The sequence below is a fragment of the Monodon monoceros genome, unplaced genomic scaffold (genome assembly GCF_005190385.1).
Source record: "Monodon monoceros isolate NGI ecotype Baffin Bay Population unplaced genomic scaffold, NGI_Narwhal_1 Super_Scaffold_22, whole genome shotgun sequence".
Taxonomy (NCBI): domain Eukaryota; kingdom Metazoa; phylum Chordata; class Mammalia; order Artiodactyla; family Monodontidae; genus Monodon; species Monodon monoceros.
The window spans coordinates 58,895,841-58,909,598 of record NW_021703779.1 but is presented as its reverse complement, the minus strand read 5'-3'; the positions used below and the strand labels follow the sequence as shown (position 1 = coordinate 58,909,598).

The 13,758-nt window shown below is 52.8% G+C and overlaps 1 protein-coding gene across 3 annotated transcripts in view; it reads right to left on the bottom strand.

The window, feature by feature from the left end:
* The window catches only part of DLG3 (discs large MAGUK scaffold protein 3), a 59,719-nt gene extending 50,721 nt beyond the window's left edge, over nucleotides 1-8,998 (bottom strand). Inside the window, exons 1-6 of one of the 3 annotated variants that reach the window (XM_029239922.1) lie at nucleotides 8,779-8,998; nucleotides 2,222-2,272; nucleotides 1,677-1,801; nucleotides 1,296-1,465; nucleotides 863-999; nucleotides 370-514 (exon numbers count right to left, since the gene is read on the bottom strand). In XM_029239922.1, the coding sequence (XP_029095755.1) occupies nucleotides 370-514; nucleotides 863-999; nucleotides 1,296-1,465; nucleotides 1,677-1,801; nucleotides 2,222-2,272; nucleotides 8,779-8,838 (688 nt within the window). In that variant the 5' untranslated portion in view covers nucleotides 8,839-8,998. Of the gene's footprint in view, nucleotides 1-369; nucleotides 515-862; nucleotides 1,000-1,295; nucleotides 1,466-1,676; nucleotides 1,802-2,221; nucleotides 2,273-5,236; nucleotides 5,928-8,778 lie in introns of those variants that run through there. The other 2 variants (XM_029239921.1, XM_029239927.1) reach the window with 2 other exon arrangements.
* Between the last annotated feature and the right edge of the window lie 4,760 nt (nucleotides 8,999-13,758).

Here is a 13,758-nt window from a genome sequence, read left to right as displayed (position 1 = left end):
GGCATGACTAGAGGTGTGACTAATAATAATCCCTCACATCTCTATAGCCTGATACAGTTTTCCAAGGGCTTTCTCGTCCGTGATCTCATTTGATCCTTGCAGCAGTCCTATGAGGAGGGCAGCACATATATCATTAGCTCCTTTTTGCCAAAGAGGAAACTAAAGACAGGTGAAGGGGACTTGTCCAAGGGCACCCAGGTATAAGGGACAGGGCTGGGATTTGGACTCAGCTTTCCTGAGCACCAGTCTTATTCTCTCTCTCTCTCTCTCTCTCTCTCCTCTCTCTCTTAACAAGGAGCATAAACTTGTTCCCTTCCAGAAACCAGGGGGCAGGGCTTCAGGACAGGGACAGGGCAGACTGGTACGTACTGCTGGCGTAGTCGGGGGGTGCATACATGTCGTTGAGGTGGAGGCTGCCTGGCTTGGCCACCTTCAGATAGACCATGTCAGATGTGTTCTTCAGCGAGGCCACAGCTTCCTCATGCCTCACATCCTGCAGGTTGGTGTTGTTCACCTAGGAGAGGAGAGGCCTTAGGGCTGGCACTGGGGAGAAAAAGGGAGGGCCTCCGCAGGGAACACTGAGGGGTGCCCTTTCAGTGAAATTCAACAGTGCTCTATCTAACAGAGGTCCAAATACAGTGCTGTGAGGGGCAGAGAAGCAGGGGGTAGGGGGGGACAGGTGAGGGAGTTCCAGCCATGAAGAGGACTAGGGCCTTGCTATCTGGGGACACACAACTCAGATGATGCTCTTGAAATTTCCCATGATGCCTAGTCCCTGAGTGAGGTTCAGGTGGAGGGAGAGGCTACTAGACCTCCACCTCCCCACCCCGCCATTTGGGCATCCCCAGGAAGGCTGTCTCACCGCCAGCAGCCGATCCCCGATCTGTAGGCGTCCATCCTTCTGAGCAGCACCCCCCTCAATGATCTTGGTGATGTAGATGCTGTTGTCTCCTGGGATGTGCTGGTTGCCAATCCCCCCAGCAATGCTGAAACCCAGGCCTGGGCGGGAGCCAGCAGGGAGTGGGAGAGGGACACAAGGAGAAGTTAGAACACGCAGTCAATCCCAACCCCAATCCCCCGCACCCAGCCAAGCCACCAGCCCCATAGGAGCTCCCCCCAGGGATCCCAAACACCAGGCTGCCATCCCGAGGTCAGTACAGGTGAGATGTGAGATCAAGAAAGAAGGATGTGAGCTGCACCAGGGAGTCAGGAAGGAAGTGAGGGTATTCCCTTCCAATTCCTACAGGGCGAACCAGTGGCCTCTGGCCAGAGCACGAGAACCCAGAGGGCCGCACCTTTGGGCCCTTTGAGCAGGTTGACCTCCATGATGGTCTCTGGTGGGGGCTGTCGCCTCCGTACCACCAACCGCACCACAGGGCCGGCCTCCTTCAGTGCCTCCACCGCCCGGCTGTGCACCACCTCTGACACATCCACCTCATTCACCCGCAGCACACAGTCATTCACCCTGTGGGGGAAGCCCAAGAGGCATGACACCCTGCTACCCCCCCCCCCCCCCCCTCTCCCCCCCCCCCCCCTTCCTCTCCCCTCCCCTTCCCCTCCCTCCTCACCCCTCCCCATCTCAGATCTAATTCAAGGGTCATCCTGCCAGGCGGCCCTCCTCCCCTCACCTCCATCCTGCCCCTGCCGTCCCCAGCCCTGCTTCCAGGCCACCTCACCCCAGCCTCCCGTCCATGGCAGCTGCTCCACCAGGGATAATCTTCGTAATAAAGATACCAGGGTCATCGGGGACATGGGGGTTGTCGATTCCACCAGCAATGCTGAAGCCCAGGCCAGAATTGCCCTGCAGAAGGAAGTGGAGGGGCACAGTTTTCTCATTTAGAAGGCATGGGGGAGGGTTTCCGGGGCCCCATCTACCCCTGCCCCCAAAGAGCAGCTTCTCCAGGCCTCAGAAGGGGCCACGGCAGGCTGGGGCACATTCGTCACCAATCTGGCAGATTCCCAGCCTGTGCTGACCATTCTGGCGTGGAGGCCTCAGCGAAGCCATCCCCTCCCCAATTCCCCGGGCCTCAGCGAGCAAGGTCAATTAATATTTGTTAGACAGCTGATTGATTGATGCAGTGATGCAGCCTCTGAGGGCCGCCGTTTCCCCATTCTCTCAATGCAGGTCCCCCACGAGTCTTGAGACCAAGATTCAGGGCCCTCCCCTCTCCCCGTTCTAACCCTGCCCTCCCATTTTATCCTGCCCCACCTCCAGACTCACCCGCTCAAGGACTATCTCCTCATACTTGAACATGCCATCACTGCCATTCACCTAGGGGAAGACACAGGCAGGGCCCTAAGTGCCTCCTGCGCCGCTCCCCCGTACCCCCTGGTCAACCTGCTTGTCCCCCAACTCCCCACAGAGTAGTAGGAGAGCCCAAATTGACCCTGAGACATCTGTTGGCCACAGATGGGACAGGCTGACCCTGAGGAGGCCCCCCCTCCCCTTGCTTCCAGCCATATCAGGCCCAACCCAGCTGCTCATTTAGCCCAGATCAATTGTTTGGGACCGAGCCAGCCAGTGGTGCACTCACCAAGAGGTGGCCATTGATGTTCTGGCCACTCATCACCTTGCCCAGCAAAGCTCATGGGAAAAAGAAAAGTTACCCCCTTCAGAGTACCTCATGAACCCTCATTCTATCTCCTGTGTCCCCAAGAACCCAATTCCTCAAATGGGCAGAAGTCAATCCATTTTCTATCAAGGGGCTTTTGATCCCGAACCCTTTGTGTTTCCCAGCAGAAAGGGATCTGCTCGGGAGTCAGAGGCAAAGCCAGGGGTAGGACAGGAGCAGAGTGGACAAGATGCCCCATGAGGGAGAAGCTGACGACCCATGGACTGATTGGCAGCAGAGTCCACGGCCTTCAACATGCAATAGCCACAGGAGGAGAAGCGAGGGAAAGGGATGGAAACAGGGTTGGTCTGACCAGCCCATAGACATGGCCTCTCAGACAGGACTTACTTGTGGCCACTGTCAAGTGAAAATATGATTCTGGACAGACAAGTAGCACCTGCTCCCTGGCTTTCACTCTTATCCCCAAGAATGGAGGAGCCCTCTTGCCTCTCTCCCCAGATAGCCTGGTGCCCCTCCCCCATCTTTCTCTGGCTGTGTTGCCCCTTTCCTGACCCCTGGTCTCCTCGTCTGAAGAGGGAAGCTGCAAACCCAGGGTGAGGGCTCCTCTGCATGCCCTGCTCTGCTTCCCCTCCCACCTACACCCCACACAGCTTTGGCTTCGAAAAGCAGAGAGGAGGAGAGGGCTGGCTGGTCATGCCTCCACCTTTTCTGAGCCTGGCCCCAGGGCTTTTTGCCCTGCAGCCCTAGGAGTTGGTGGGAGGATTCTCACTGCAGCCCTACTCCTGTCCCTGATCCCAGGAGGAAGAACCGATGGCTCTTAAGAGCCCGCAAACCAACACCACTGCCTGAAGTACCATGCAACAGACACATAGGCAAAAGGATTTCCATGTAGCTCTTGTATGCATCTGGTACACCATGTGTGCCCACATGTGATAGCCATGCTTCAAGTCCAGCTCTGGTGAGACCCAGCAGCTCCCAGCTTCCACTGGTCCACCCTCCAGCCTCCCACCACCCCCCTCAGGGAACCTGCTCCCAGGGCCAGGAGCCAGCCAGGGATCAGCCCTGGCAAAGAAACCTTGACCAACTGGCCCAGCCTTGGGACTGGCAACTATCTACCAATTGAGCAGGACAAGCACAAGAGAGTGTTTACAAGGGTAGGGCCCCAGGATGGAGGAGAATCCGCTGGAGAGGGCAAGGGGCCAAGGCAAGGGACACAGGAAACAGTGTGGACAGACAGTAGGCCAGAACCGAGGACTCCTCTCCCCAGGAAGTCCCCACCTTTGCTTCTGAGTGAGAGCACATCTGATCCCCAGAGGGGGACAGAGGTGGCCAGAACGGTCACCAGCTTGGGGCAGCCAGCACCTGCCCTCCACAACAAAGCCTCCTCCTCCCCTCTCCCTACCCTGGAGGCTGCAGAGCCGAATAACCGGACAGGCCCTCCGCCATGCATGCCAGGGACCCGGCTCTGCCGGCCCAGCCTCCATTTTGCTGCTTCTCCCACAGATGCTCCTTCCATTTTCTAAGCTGGCAGTTTATTTAGGCTGGGAGTGGAAGCCGGAGTTGTGCCCAGCACCCAGGGGTTCCCAAGCTGTGCCAAGTCAGGACTGGGGGGCCAAGTTCTCCCACATCTTGCGGTACCCAAGGGGAAGATGCCCCACCGGGGCCAGTCCCTGCACCATAGCAGCTGCCCCTTGCCTGGCTCCAGGCATCATGCCTGTTCTGGAGCAAGGAAGCTGGCTTCAGTCCCCCCCTCGCCCCCTGAGTACACATACACACTTCAGAGCTGCTTGGACAAAAGAGTCCATCCTTCTCAGCAGCCTCTCAGCCTTGCTTGGGACGTGTCTCTCGCCTCCTCCCCCTCCCCTCCCTTGCCTGTCAAGCGCCTCTCACCAGGGACACCACACACGCGCGTGCACGCGCGCGCACACACACACACACAGAGGCACACGCGTGCACACACTTGCAGCCACATGCTCATATACATGTAGCCACACACACACAGGCAAACACAGCCAAACCTGCAGCTTCATCTACAGAGACACCTCCACATTCAGAGAGACGTCCCCACATGTCCATGTGCACATTCACACACAAAGGGACTAGGACGGAGAGGGACTCATGGCATCAAGGGATGAAGCTCAGCAAGCTGGGCACATGGGCTCCTCGACATAGATTCACAGGAGCTCCACTGCCTTCCTCCACACACCTCAACACACACACACACACACACACACACACACACACACACACACACACATACACGTCCCCCCTACACAGAGCACCTTGCCCCCTCCTCCCCTCCTGTGGAGACACACACCGCACACAGCCCCCGCAGAACCTCCCACCCCCTGCCAGACACAGAGACACTGCTAACCCCCCCCGCCCACGCTGAGGCGAACCCAATCCCCCCACACGGGAGAATGTGCCCCTCCGCCATGCCTTCGCCTCCTGACACACAGCTCCTCCCAATCCCCTCCAAATGGAGACCCCCAAACAGACACACTGGGAAGCACACACCACCTCTCTTGGCCCAGCTGCAATGCTAGGGCTCAGGGTCTGCGGGCTGGGAGCCCTGGGAACCCGTGCTGCACCCCAGGCCTCCAGGCGCCCACTCCCCAGCCCCCGTGGGTTGCCCCACCACCACCCCCTCTGCTGATCCATACCTGCTCATACCAATCGCGGTTGGTACAGGTGCACTCGGGCCACCAGCTGGGGCCGCTGCCGTTGAGTTTGGGGGTGCTCTTGCCCGGGACTGGCTTAGGGGGCACTGGCCCCACATCCCGGCCGGTGGGGATGAGCTTGGCCTTGGTGCGGGGGGTGGGGGTGGCCCCCGCCTGCGAGGGCAGGGTCTGCGAGCTGTAGCCCCCGTAACCGGCGCTGGCTCCATTGCCCCCACCTGGCCCGTAGGGGTCGGGTACCTGCCAGTCCCCGTAGCCGGGAGGCTCGAGGCGCCGCAGGGCGGCCAGGCGGGTCACCTCATAGCACTCGGGGCACTTACAGCAGTGCTGGTGCTTGTGCATGGCACTGCCCCCCGCGGCCCGGACCCCCCAGCCCACGCCGGTTTCCACACCGCCGCTGCCGCCGCCGCCGCTGCCGCCAGGCTCCCGGGCACACTCACACTGCTCGGACCAGGAAGGGGGGGGCACCCGTGGGGGCGCCCGGGCGGAGCGGGGCCTGGGGCCGGGCGGGCGTCCCGGGGCCTCTGCCCCCACGCTGCCCCGCACCCACGGCTCCCCCTCCAGCACTGGCGGCTCCGTGTCGCCCGTCGTGGCTCCTGGGCCGAGGCCCAGCGGCAAAGAAGAAGCGGGAGCCTGGGCAGAAGCTGGGTGCTGCGAGGACCGCTCCCGCACTGGTCCCCAGGATGGATCTGAGTGGAGTCAAGAGCATCTCTCCCTGGCTCCCTTCTCAGTTGATTCCAGCCAATCAGCGTGCAGAGTCAGGCAGCGGCAGCGGCAGCGGCAGGAATGCTAAACAGCGGCTCCTTAAAGGAACAGAGGCAGTGGCGCCCCCAGGCTCAGCCCCAGCTCCCCAGATATCGGGGGTAGGGCCAACCCTAGGGCAGGGACAGGGGACTTGTGCCACGGGTGAGCTCAGCCCCCACTCTCGTGCCCCCTCATCTCCAATTTCAGCCTGTCCTCGGCCCACTCCACCCCACCCCACTACCAAGAGGGAGTTGCAGGGAGATGCTCAATGGGTCCCCGGGCTTGCTCTAAGCTGGGGCCACCAGAAGTAAAGACTTGAGGCGGCAGAACAGATCGAAGGGACGTTAGAGCAGCGTGAGGGAGGTGCTCTCTCCTAACAGGGGACCAAGGAAGAGGGCAGCTTAGGAGGCTACTCTCTTGTCAGGGCCTCTTCCTCAGGACTATTGTTCTCTCAACCTCTAGGCCCCGAAATGACTGCAACCTCACACTTGACCTGCTTCCATCACCAATGAGGGACTCAAGCCTAGAACAGAAGGAAAGGAAAGCTCTAAGCTTTTGTCCCTGGCGCACAGATTCCTGTCTCCTCAACTCCACTCCTGCATGGTTATGATGGGGGAAAGAGCTTCAGGATGCCAAGAGAGTAAAGAAAGTCCAGGGCAGAAGGAAAGGTAAGAAGAGATCTGAAGCGAAAGAAATCCGGGTGTCTGGAGAAGAAGTTGGGAATACTTATCCAAGGACATTTCCTTAGCCTCTCCTGGCTCAGTCTGTTGGCGGATGGAAGAAGGATGACATGCTGGGAAAACTCTTATCTTTTTGCTGTTCTTTATGTCATTAGCTACCAATTATTGAGTCTTCACAAAGTCCTAAGTGCTTTACATGCAAACAAAACCCCTACCAAGGTGCTACTATTATTATCTGACTTTTACCGAGAAATTGAGGCTCAGAGATGTTAATACAGCTAGGTTACACAGGTGGAAGTGACAGAATCAGGATGCAAATCCTGGCCATTTGACTCCAGAGTCCACGCTCTGAACCACTCAAGTCCAACAGGTCTATTCTAAGTTCTCCTGCAGACCTCAGGTCTCAGTTCAACGAACATTCATTGCACACCTACTCTGTGCAAGACCTTGACCTAGGCCCTAGGGCTACAGAAATTCATTCTCAAGTCAACAGGTATTCACTGAGCACCTGCTATGTGCCAGACACTGTTCTAGGATTTGAGAATATAGCAGCAAACAGAACAAAACACAATAAATCCCCGCCCTTGGGGTGTTCACATTCTAGTGAAAGGGCACAGACAAAAAATAGCACAATAAATAAATGAAGTATATACTACGATATATGGTGATAAGTGCTATGGGAAAAAAGAAAAAGAGCAGAGAAAGCAGGATTGGGAGTACTAGGGAAGGACATGAGGTTGTGATCATTTTTCTTCAAGTTTTTTAGCCCTGCATTTTAACATGAGAATTTTCAAACATACAGAAAAATTGAAAGAATTTTACAGGGAACAAACATCCAATTGCCACCTAGATTCTCATTAACATTTTACTATACTTGCTTTATCACATGTATATCCTCCACATATCCTCTCCAACTTTTTTAAAAATGACAATTTGCAAACATACAGAAATGTTGAAAGAATAGTACAAGGGACACCTACACATCTTCCTCATAGAGCCAACAACTGGCAATGTCTTGTTATATTTGCTTTATCGATCTATCTACAATTTCTTCTGAACCGTTCAAATGTACGTTATAGATTTCATTACACTCCTCCCCTAAATATTTCAGCATTCATCTTGTGGGAATAAAGGCATTCTCCCACATAACCACAATATGATTATGACATCTAAGAAAATTAACAATAATTTCATATCATCTAATATCGTCTAATGTCCAGTCTATATTCAAATTTCTCCAAACTTGCCTTTTATCATTTTTTTTTAACATCTTTATTGGGGTATAATTGCTTTACAATGGTGTGTTAGTTTCTGCTTTATAACAAAGTGAATCAGTTATATATATACATATGTTCCCATATCTCTTCCCTCTTGCGTCTCCCTCCCTCCCACCCTCCCTATCCCACCCCTCCAGGCAGTCACAAAGCACCAAGCTGATCTCCCTGTGCTATGCGGCTGCTTCCCACTAGCTATCTACCTTACGTTTGGTAGTGTATATATGTCCATGCCTCTCTCTCGCTTTGTCACAGCTCACCCTTCCCCTTCCCCGCCTTTTATCTTTTTTAACATCAGAACCTAATCAAGGCTGTCACATTGCATTCGTGTCTTTAGCCACTAGAACAGCCCCAATCTTAAAAGAAAACCTTTATATTTTGAGATAATTATAGATTTACAAGGAAGTTGCAGAGATAGCACAGAGAGGGCCCGTGTACCCTTCACCCAGTTTTCCTCAATGATTGCATCTTACATAATTATAGTACAATATCAAAACCAGGAAATTGACATTGGTATAGTGTGTGTATAGTTCTATACCATTTTACCACATGCAGAGATTTCTGTAACAACCACTGCAATCAAAATACAAAACTATTTCATCACCACAAAGACCTACTGGTGTCGTCCTTTTAAAAGGTTGAGGAAAGTGTAAAAAAATTACCTCCCTTTAGGTCCCTTTACCATGTCTCATTTATAGTACGGCTGTCTTAAATATTTCCTCTACATATACTGAGCTTCACATCAGATGATGTTTTACTTATTGCTTCAACCATCAAACATTATTTAGACAACTCAAGAGAAGAAAGAAAGTCTGTTGTACGTACTTACTTTTTTACTCATTCTATCCTTTCTTCCTTCCCGATGTTCCAAGATTTCTTCTCTTATCATTTCCTTTCTGTTTTGAGAACTGCCTTTAACCACTCTTTTAGGGTGGGTCTGCTGGTGTCATGGTCTCGTAGCTTTCCTTTTTCTGAGGATATCTTGATTTCTCCCTCATTTCTGAAGGATATTTTCACTAGATATAGCATCCAGGCTTGGCAGTTCTTTTAACACTTGAAATATGTTGTTGCCACTTCCTTCTGGCCACCATGGTTTCTGGTGAGAAATCGCTGATACTTGAATTGTTTTTCCCCTGTTGGTAAAGTGGTGTTTCTCTCCTACTGCTTTCAAGATTTTCTCTTCGTCTCGTTTTTAAAAGTTTGATTATAATGTGTCTTGGCATGGATTTGACTTTAAAAGTTTGATTATAATGTGTCTTGGCATGGATTTGACTTTATCCTGTGTTGCGGGTTTGTTCAGCTTCTTGAATCTGTAGGTTTATGTCTTTTGCCAGATTTGGGGGATTTTCAGCCATCATTTCTTGAGGACTTTTTCGCCCCCACCCTTTCTCTTCTCCTTCTGGGACTCCAATGACATGAATGTTAGGTCTTTTGTTATAGTCCCACATGTCTCTGAGGCTCTGTTCATGTTTTTGTTTTTAGTCAAGTCACCTAGTCAAGTCTGTCCTTTTCTCCTTCTTTTAGCATCTTCCTATGTTTGTTTTATATATCACATACAGAGTTTTAGCTGTCCTTAGTGGGAGAAATAGGGAGAAGCATGTCTACTCCACTTGGGTCCAGAACTAATAGCCTCCCATCTTTATTTTTTTTTAATTAATGACACTGGCTTTTTGAAAAGTACAACTCAGTTGTTTTGTAGAATATCCTACTTCTGGATTTGTCTGTTGTTGTTTTTTTTCCCCTCGTGGTGTCATTTATCTTGTTCCTCTATACCCTGTACTTACTGTAAACTGGAAATTAGAATAGAGGCAATCTTAAATAGGCTGGTCAAGGTAGGCCTCACTGAGAAAGTGACATTTGAACAAAGACTTGAGGGAGGTGAGGAAGGGAGCCATGCAGAAGAGTATACCTAGCAAGGGAAGAGCCAGTGCAAAGGTCATGGGTAAGAAGTGCATCTGGCTTGTTCGAGAAACAGCAAGGAGGACCAGGCAGCTGGAGCAGAGTGAGAGGGAGAACGTACTAGGAGATACGATCAGAGATTTAGTAGGAGACCAGATTGTATAGGGCCTGTAGGCCATTGAAGGATTTTGGCTTTACTCTGAGAGAGATGGGGAGCCATTGGAGAGTTTTTGTGCTGAGAACTGACATGATCTGACTTGTGTTTAGCAGGATCACTCTGGCTTCCGTGTGGAGAATAGGCCACAGGGGACAAGGGTGAAGCAGTGAGACCAGTCAGGAGGCTACTGAGGTGATGCCAGAGAGACATGAGTGATGGTGGTTTGGACCAGGGTGGTAGCACTGGAGGTGATAAGAAGTGATTGGATTCTGGATGTATTTCGAAGAGAGAGTCAACAGGATTTGCTGACAGATTGAATATGAGGTGTGGTTCCAAGGTTTTTTGGCCACAGCAACTGGAAAGGTGAAACTGCCATCGACTGAGATGAGGACTGCTTTAGGGGAGGGGTCATTTGGGCGAAAAAGATCAGGTGTCCAGATTTGGACATGTTGAGTTTGAGATGTCTATCAGACATCCAAGTGGCAATGAATAGTAAACAGACCCTGTCGCCAAGATGCTCAAAGTTAGAGAAATGGACATATAGAAGCATTTCATTACAATAACTGTGAAAAGTGCTATTTCAGAGGGGTATACAAAAAAGCAAGTTATCAACTCTACTTGTGGGTGGCGAGGGGCTTACGAAAAGTTTCATAAGAGATGATATTTTTAGTTTGCTCCTGAAGGGTGACTAGGTGTTCATTAGGTAGAGAAAAGAGAGGAGTGTCTTGTTTCCTGTATTCTTAGACCCTGGCACACAGTGGTTGCTCAGCCACACCCATCCCAGTCACTAGTTGTGTGACCTTGGCTGTTACTTTACTTCTTGAGCTTCAGTTTCTTTATCTGTGAAATGGAAATCATCATAGGGTTTTTGTGAGGATTAAATGTAAAACATTTAGCACATTACCTTGTAACAGTGGGTTAGGGTTAATTATTATTGTTGAATGAACAAATGAATGAATATCTTCCTTCATGACCAAGTCTAGGCTAGGCTGGTAACTCAGGACCTTAAAGTCTTTTATATGCTCAGCAGTTTGCCAATACTATAGAGTGCTAGACTCTTTTCCTACATCCTAAAAGTAGCTCAGGAAAAACAAAAAACAAAAAACACCCTATAGCCTGGGCCTCTGAACTGCTCTGATTGAGGAATAAACATTGCTAAGCCTGGAGTGAATGGAGAGGGTCAAACTGCCTTCCCCACACCCCGTCCCCATTTGACTGCTCTCTCTCTCTCCTCTCTCCCTCTCCCTCTCTCTCTCTCTCTCTCTCTCACACACACACACACACACACACACACACAAACACACACAAACACACACACATTTTCATTTTTAATGAATATGAGTTACATCCCTTTACATTCATAGTGAGCTTGTCCCCACTCTACAGGCCCTCTGATGCTCAGACTGGACTTGGTTGGCAAGTCAGCAACCTTGAGATGCTTTGACACTTGGAATCCCCTCCCAACTGCTAGAGTTCCAACCTGAGGCCCCAGGGAGACAGGCGCCCCCTACAGGTCGAAAACAGCCCACGCCCCTGCAGGCGGTTGTGGTTGCTAGGCAACCGGGAGGCCCGCATGGAGACTGAAGCCACAGAGGAGCCTGAGAAGGGATTTGGGAGAAGGGGACTGTTTCTCACTCCTATCCACCGTTTCTCCAGCACCCTCCCTCAGCAAACTGATGGGGTTAGGGCAGTGCGGCCCGCTGCTGTCTGATAATCTGGGCTTATTCTTGAAAGTACAGCTTCACTGGGTGACCCCAATCTTTTTGTGTGGAGAAATAATCACCCTTGCCCCAAAGCCCTCGGGTTTCACCTGGGAGCCAGAGACTGGGATTGCTGAAAGCAGGAAGTTTCTGGTTTGTGAGTAAGGGGCATTGCTGTGGGTGTGCATCCTTGGTGGATGGGAATTCTAGCACATTGGGCGTGGGTAGGAATAATTTTGGTGATTAGTCTACTAAGGTATCAAGATTTCCCCACCTTTCCCAAGGTATGGATTAGGGAACTCCTACTTTCGCCCATTAAAATAAAAAGGCCCCATAGGAACGACAATATATAAAGGATCATTCATACCTTGGTGGAGACAAGTTTCTCAGTGGCTTTCCTGAATTAGATTTCTCTATGGAGTAGGGAGAGATCCTGAGGTCTGTTGACCCCTGTGAGTAGGGACAGAGGCCAACAAGAGGGAAAGAAACAAAAAGAAGAATGGCAGGGTAGTAACACAGAATTCGGCAGCTTCCTAGTACTGTGTCTGGTTTGGGGCTAGCAAATCCTGTCAGCTCTGTGCCCTCTCTGTTAGGACCATGCTGAAGTATTCCGTCCTTATGACCGCCTTTGGGGACCAGAAATCCACAGCTTTTCCCCCTAGTAACCTAGCATTCTAGCCCAGGAGTAGGTCCAAGCAGGCCGAAGCCGTGGGCACAATAATCCCTCCACTTGGGACTCATCTCTTCACAATCAGCACAGCAGGAGCTTCATTGTGGCAGAGCCCCAAGCCATGGCAAGCTTAGGGGAGAGCTGTACCCGGAGTCTCGTCGTGGGCTTTCCCTCAAGAGTTCCAAGGTAGAGATACCAGGCTGAGGTACTGGCAGCCAGAGAGGTCCTGGTCCAGCCACTGCCCCAGTCCACAACATCTCCACAGCCGCACGATGGCAGGGGGAGGCTCCTTGCTCCCTGTGCTTCTAAACTGAACTGGGTCGGGGCTGTGCCTTAGCTCTATTAATAGCCCCCTAGCCCAGCCTGCTAGCCCCAAACCCGGATGCCAGAAGCTGTGAGTCAGCAGCTAAAAATAACGAGAGCAACTGCACCCAAACCCCAATGAGCAGCGCCCCTTGGCCCTCCACCCTCAAGTTTTTGTCAATCTCAGCCTCCAGTCCAGGACCTTATAGAGGTTAAGTGCGCCATAGCTGTCCAGTCCTCCTGGGAAGAGAGGAAGGATGGACGGTGGCAGGCTCAGGGCTGAGTGCTCAAGGCTAGGGACTAGGGGCAAGGGCTTGGGGCATTCCGGCCGAGAGTCTAGACTCTGAGGCTAGAGGACTGCAGCTGAGAGCCTGGGAGCTGAGAGGTGGAGGCTGCGGGGGTTGGAAACCCTGGATGTGGTCAGGGTCAGGTCGGAATGGGAGGGGAGGAAGAGGCTGCGGGGCTGCGAGGCTGGGCGACTGGGAGGGGACAGAAAAGTAGGGATGGGGGTGGGGGGGGGAGGTCCATGCTGAGAGGTGAGAGCCCGGCAGTACCTGGGCGCCCCAGAGCTGAGGCCGGCAGTCGGTCTGAGGGGCGGGATCGGGAACAGGGAAAACTACGGAAATGCAGCTTGAAAAGGTAGTGTGTGGAAGAGATGGTCCAAGGCGGCGTGGACCCCCGAGAAGACTGGGACCAGGCAGCAGCCGCGGCGTGGGCTCCCGGCGCTCCTCCCACCTCCCAGCCCGTCGCACGCCGATGCCCCCGCCCACCGCGCCTGCTGCAGGCCAGGTATGTTGGCGTGGACGGCGGCCTGTGTGTCTATGTGCATGTGTGTGCATGGCGAGGGCGGGGTGGCGAGAAGGGAAGGGGCGGGGTCTGGGAGGAGGAGGGGGCGGGAATACAAATTCAAATTAGCTTCGGTCCATCCCGAGACCGGACGTGGCCGTGGGGCCTCCTGGGAGTTGTAGTTCCAGGGCCTGCCCTGCAACCGAGGAGGGTCTTGTCCCTAGGTGCCAGTGCCGCCCCCGGTCCCAGGCTGGCGAGAGAGGAGGAATTGAGAACCGAACCTCCTGACCTCGT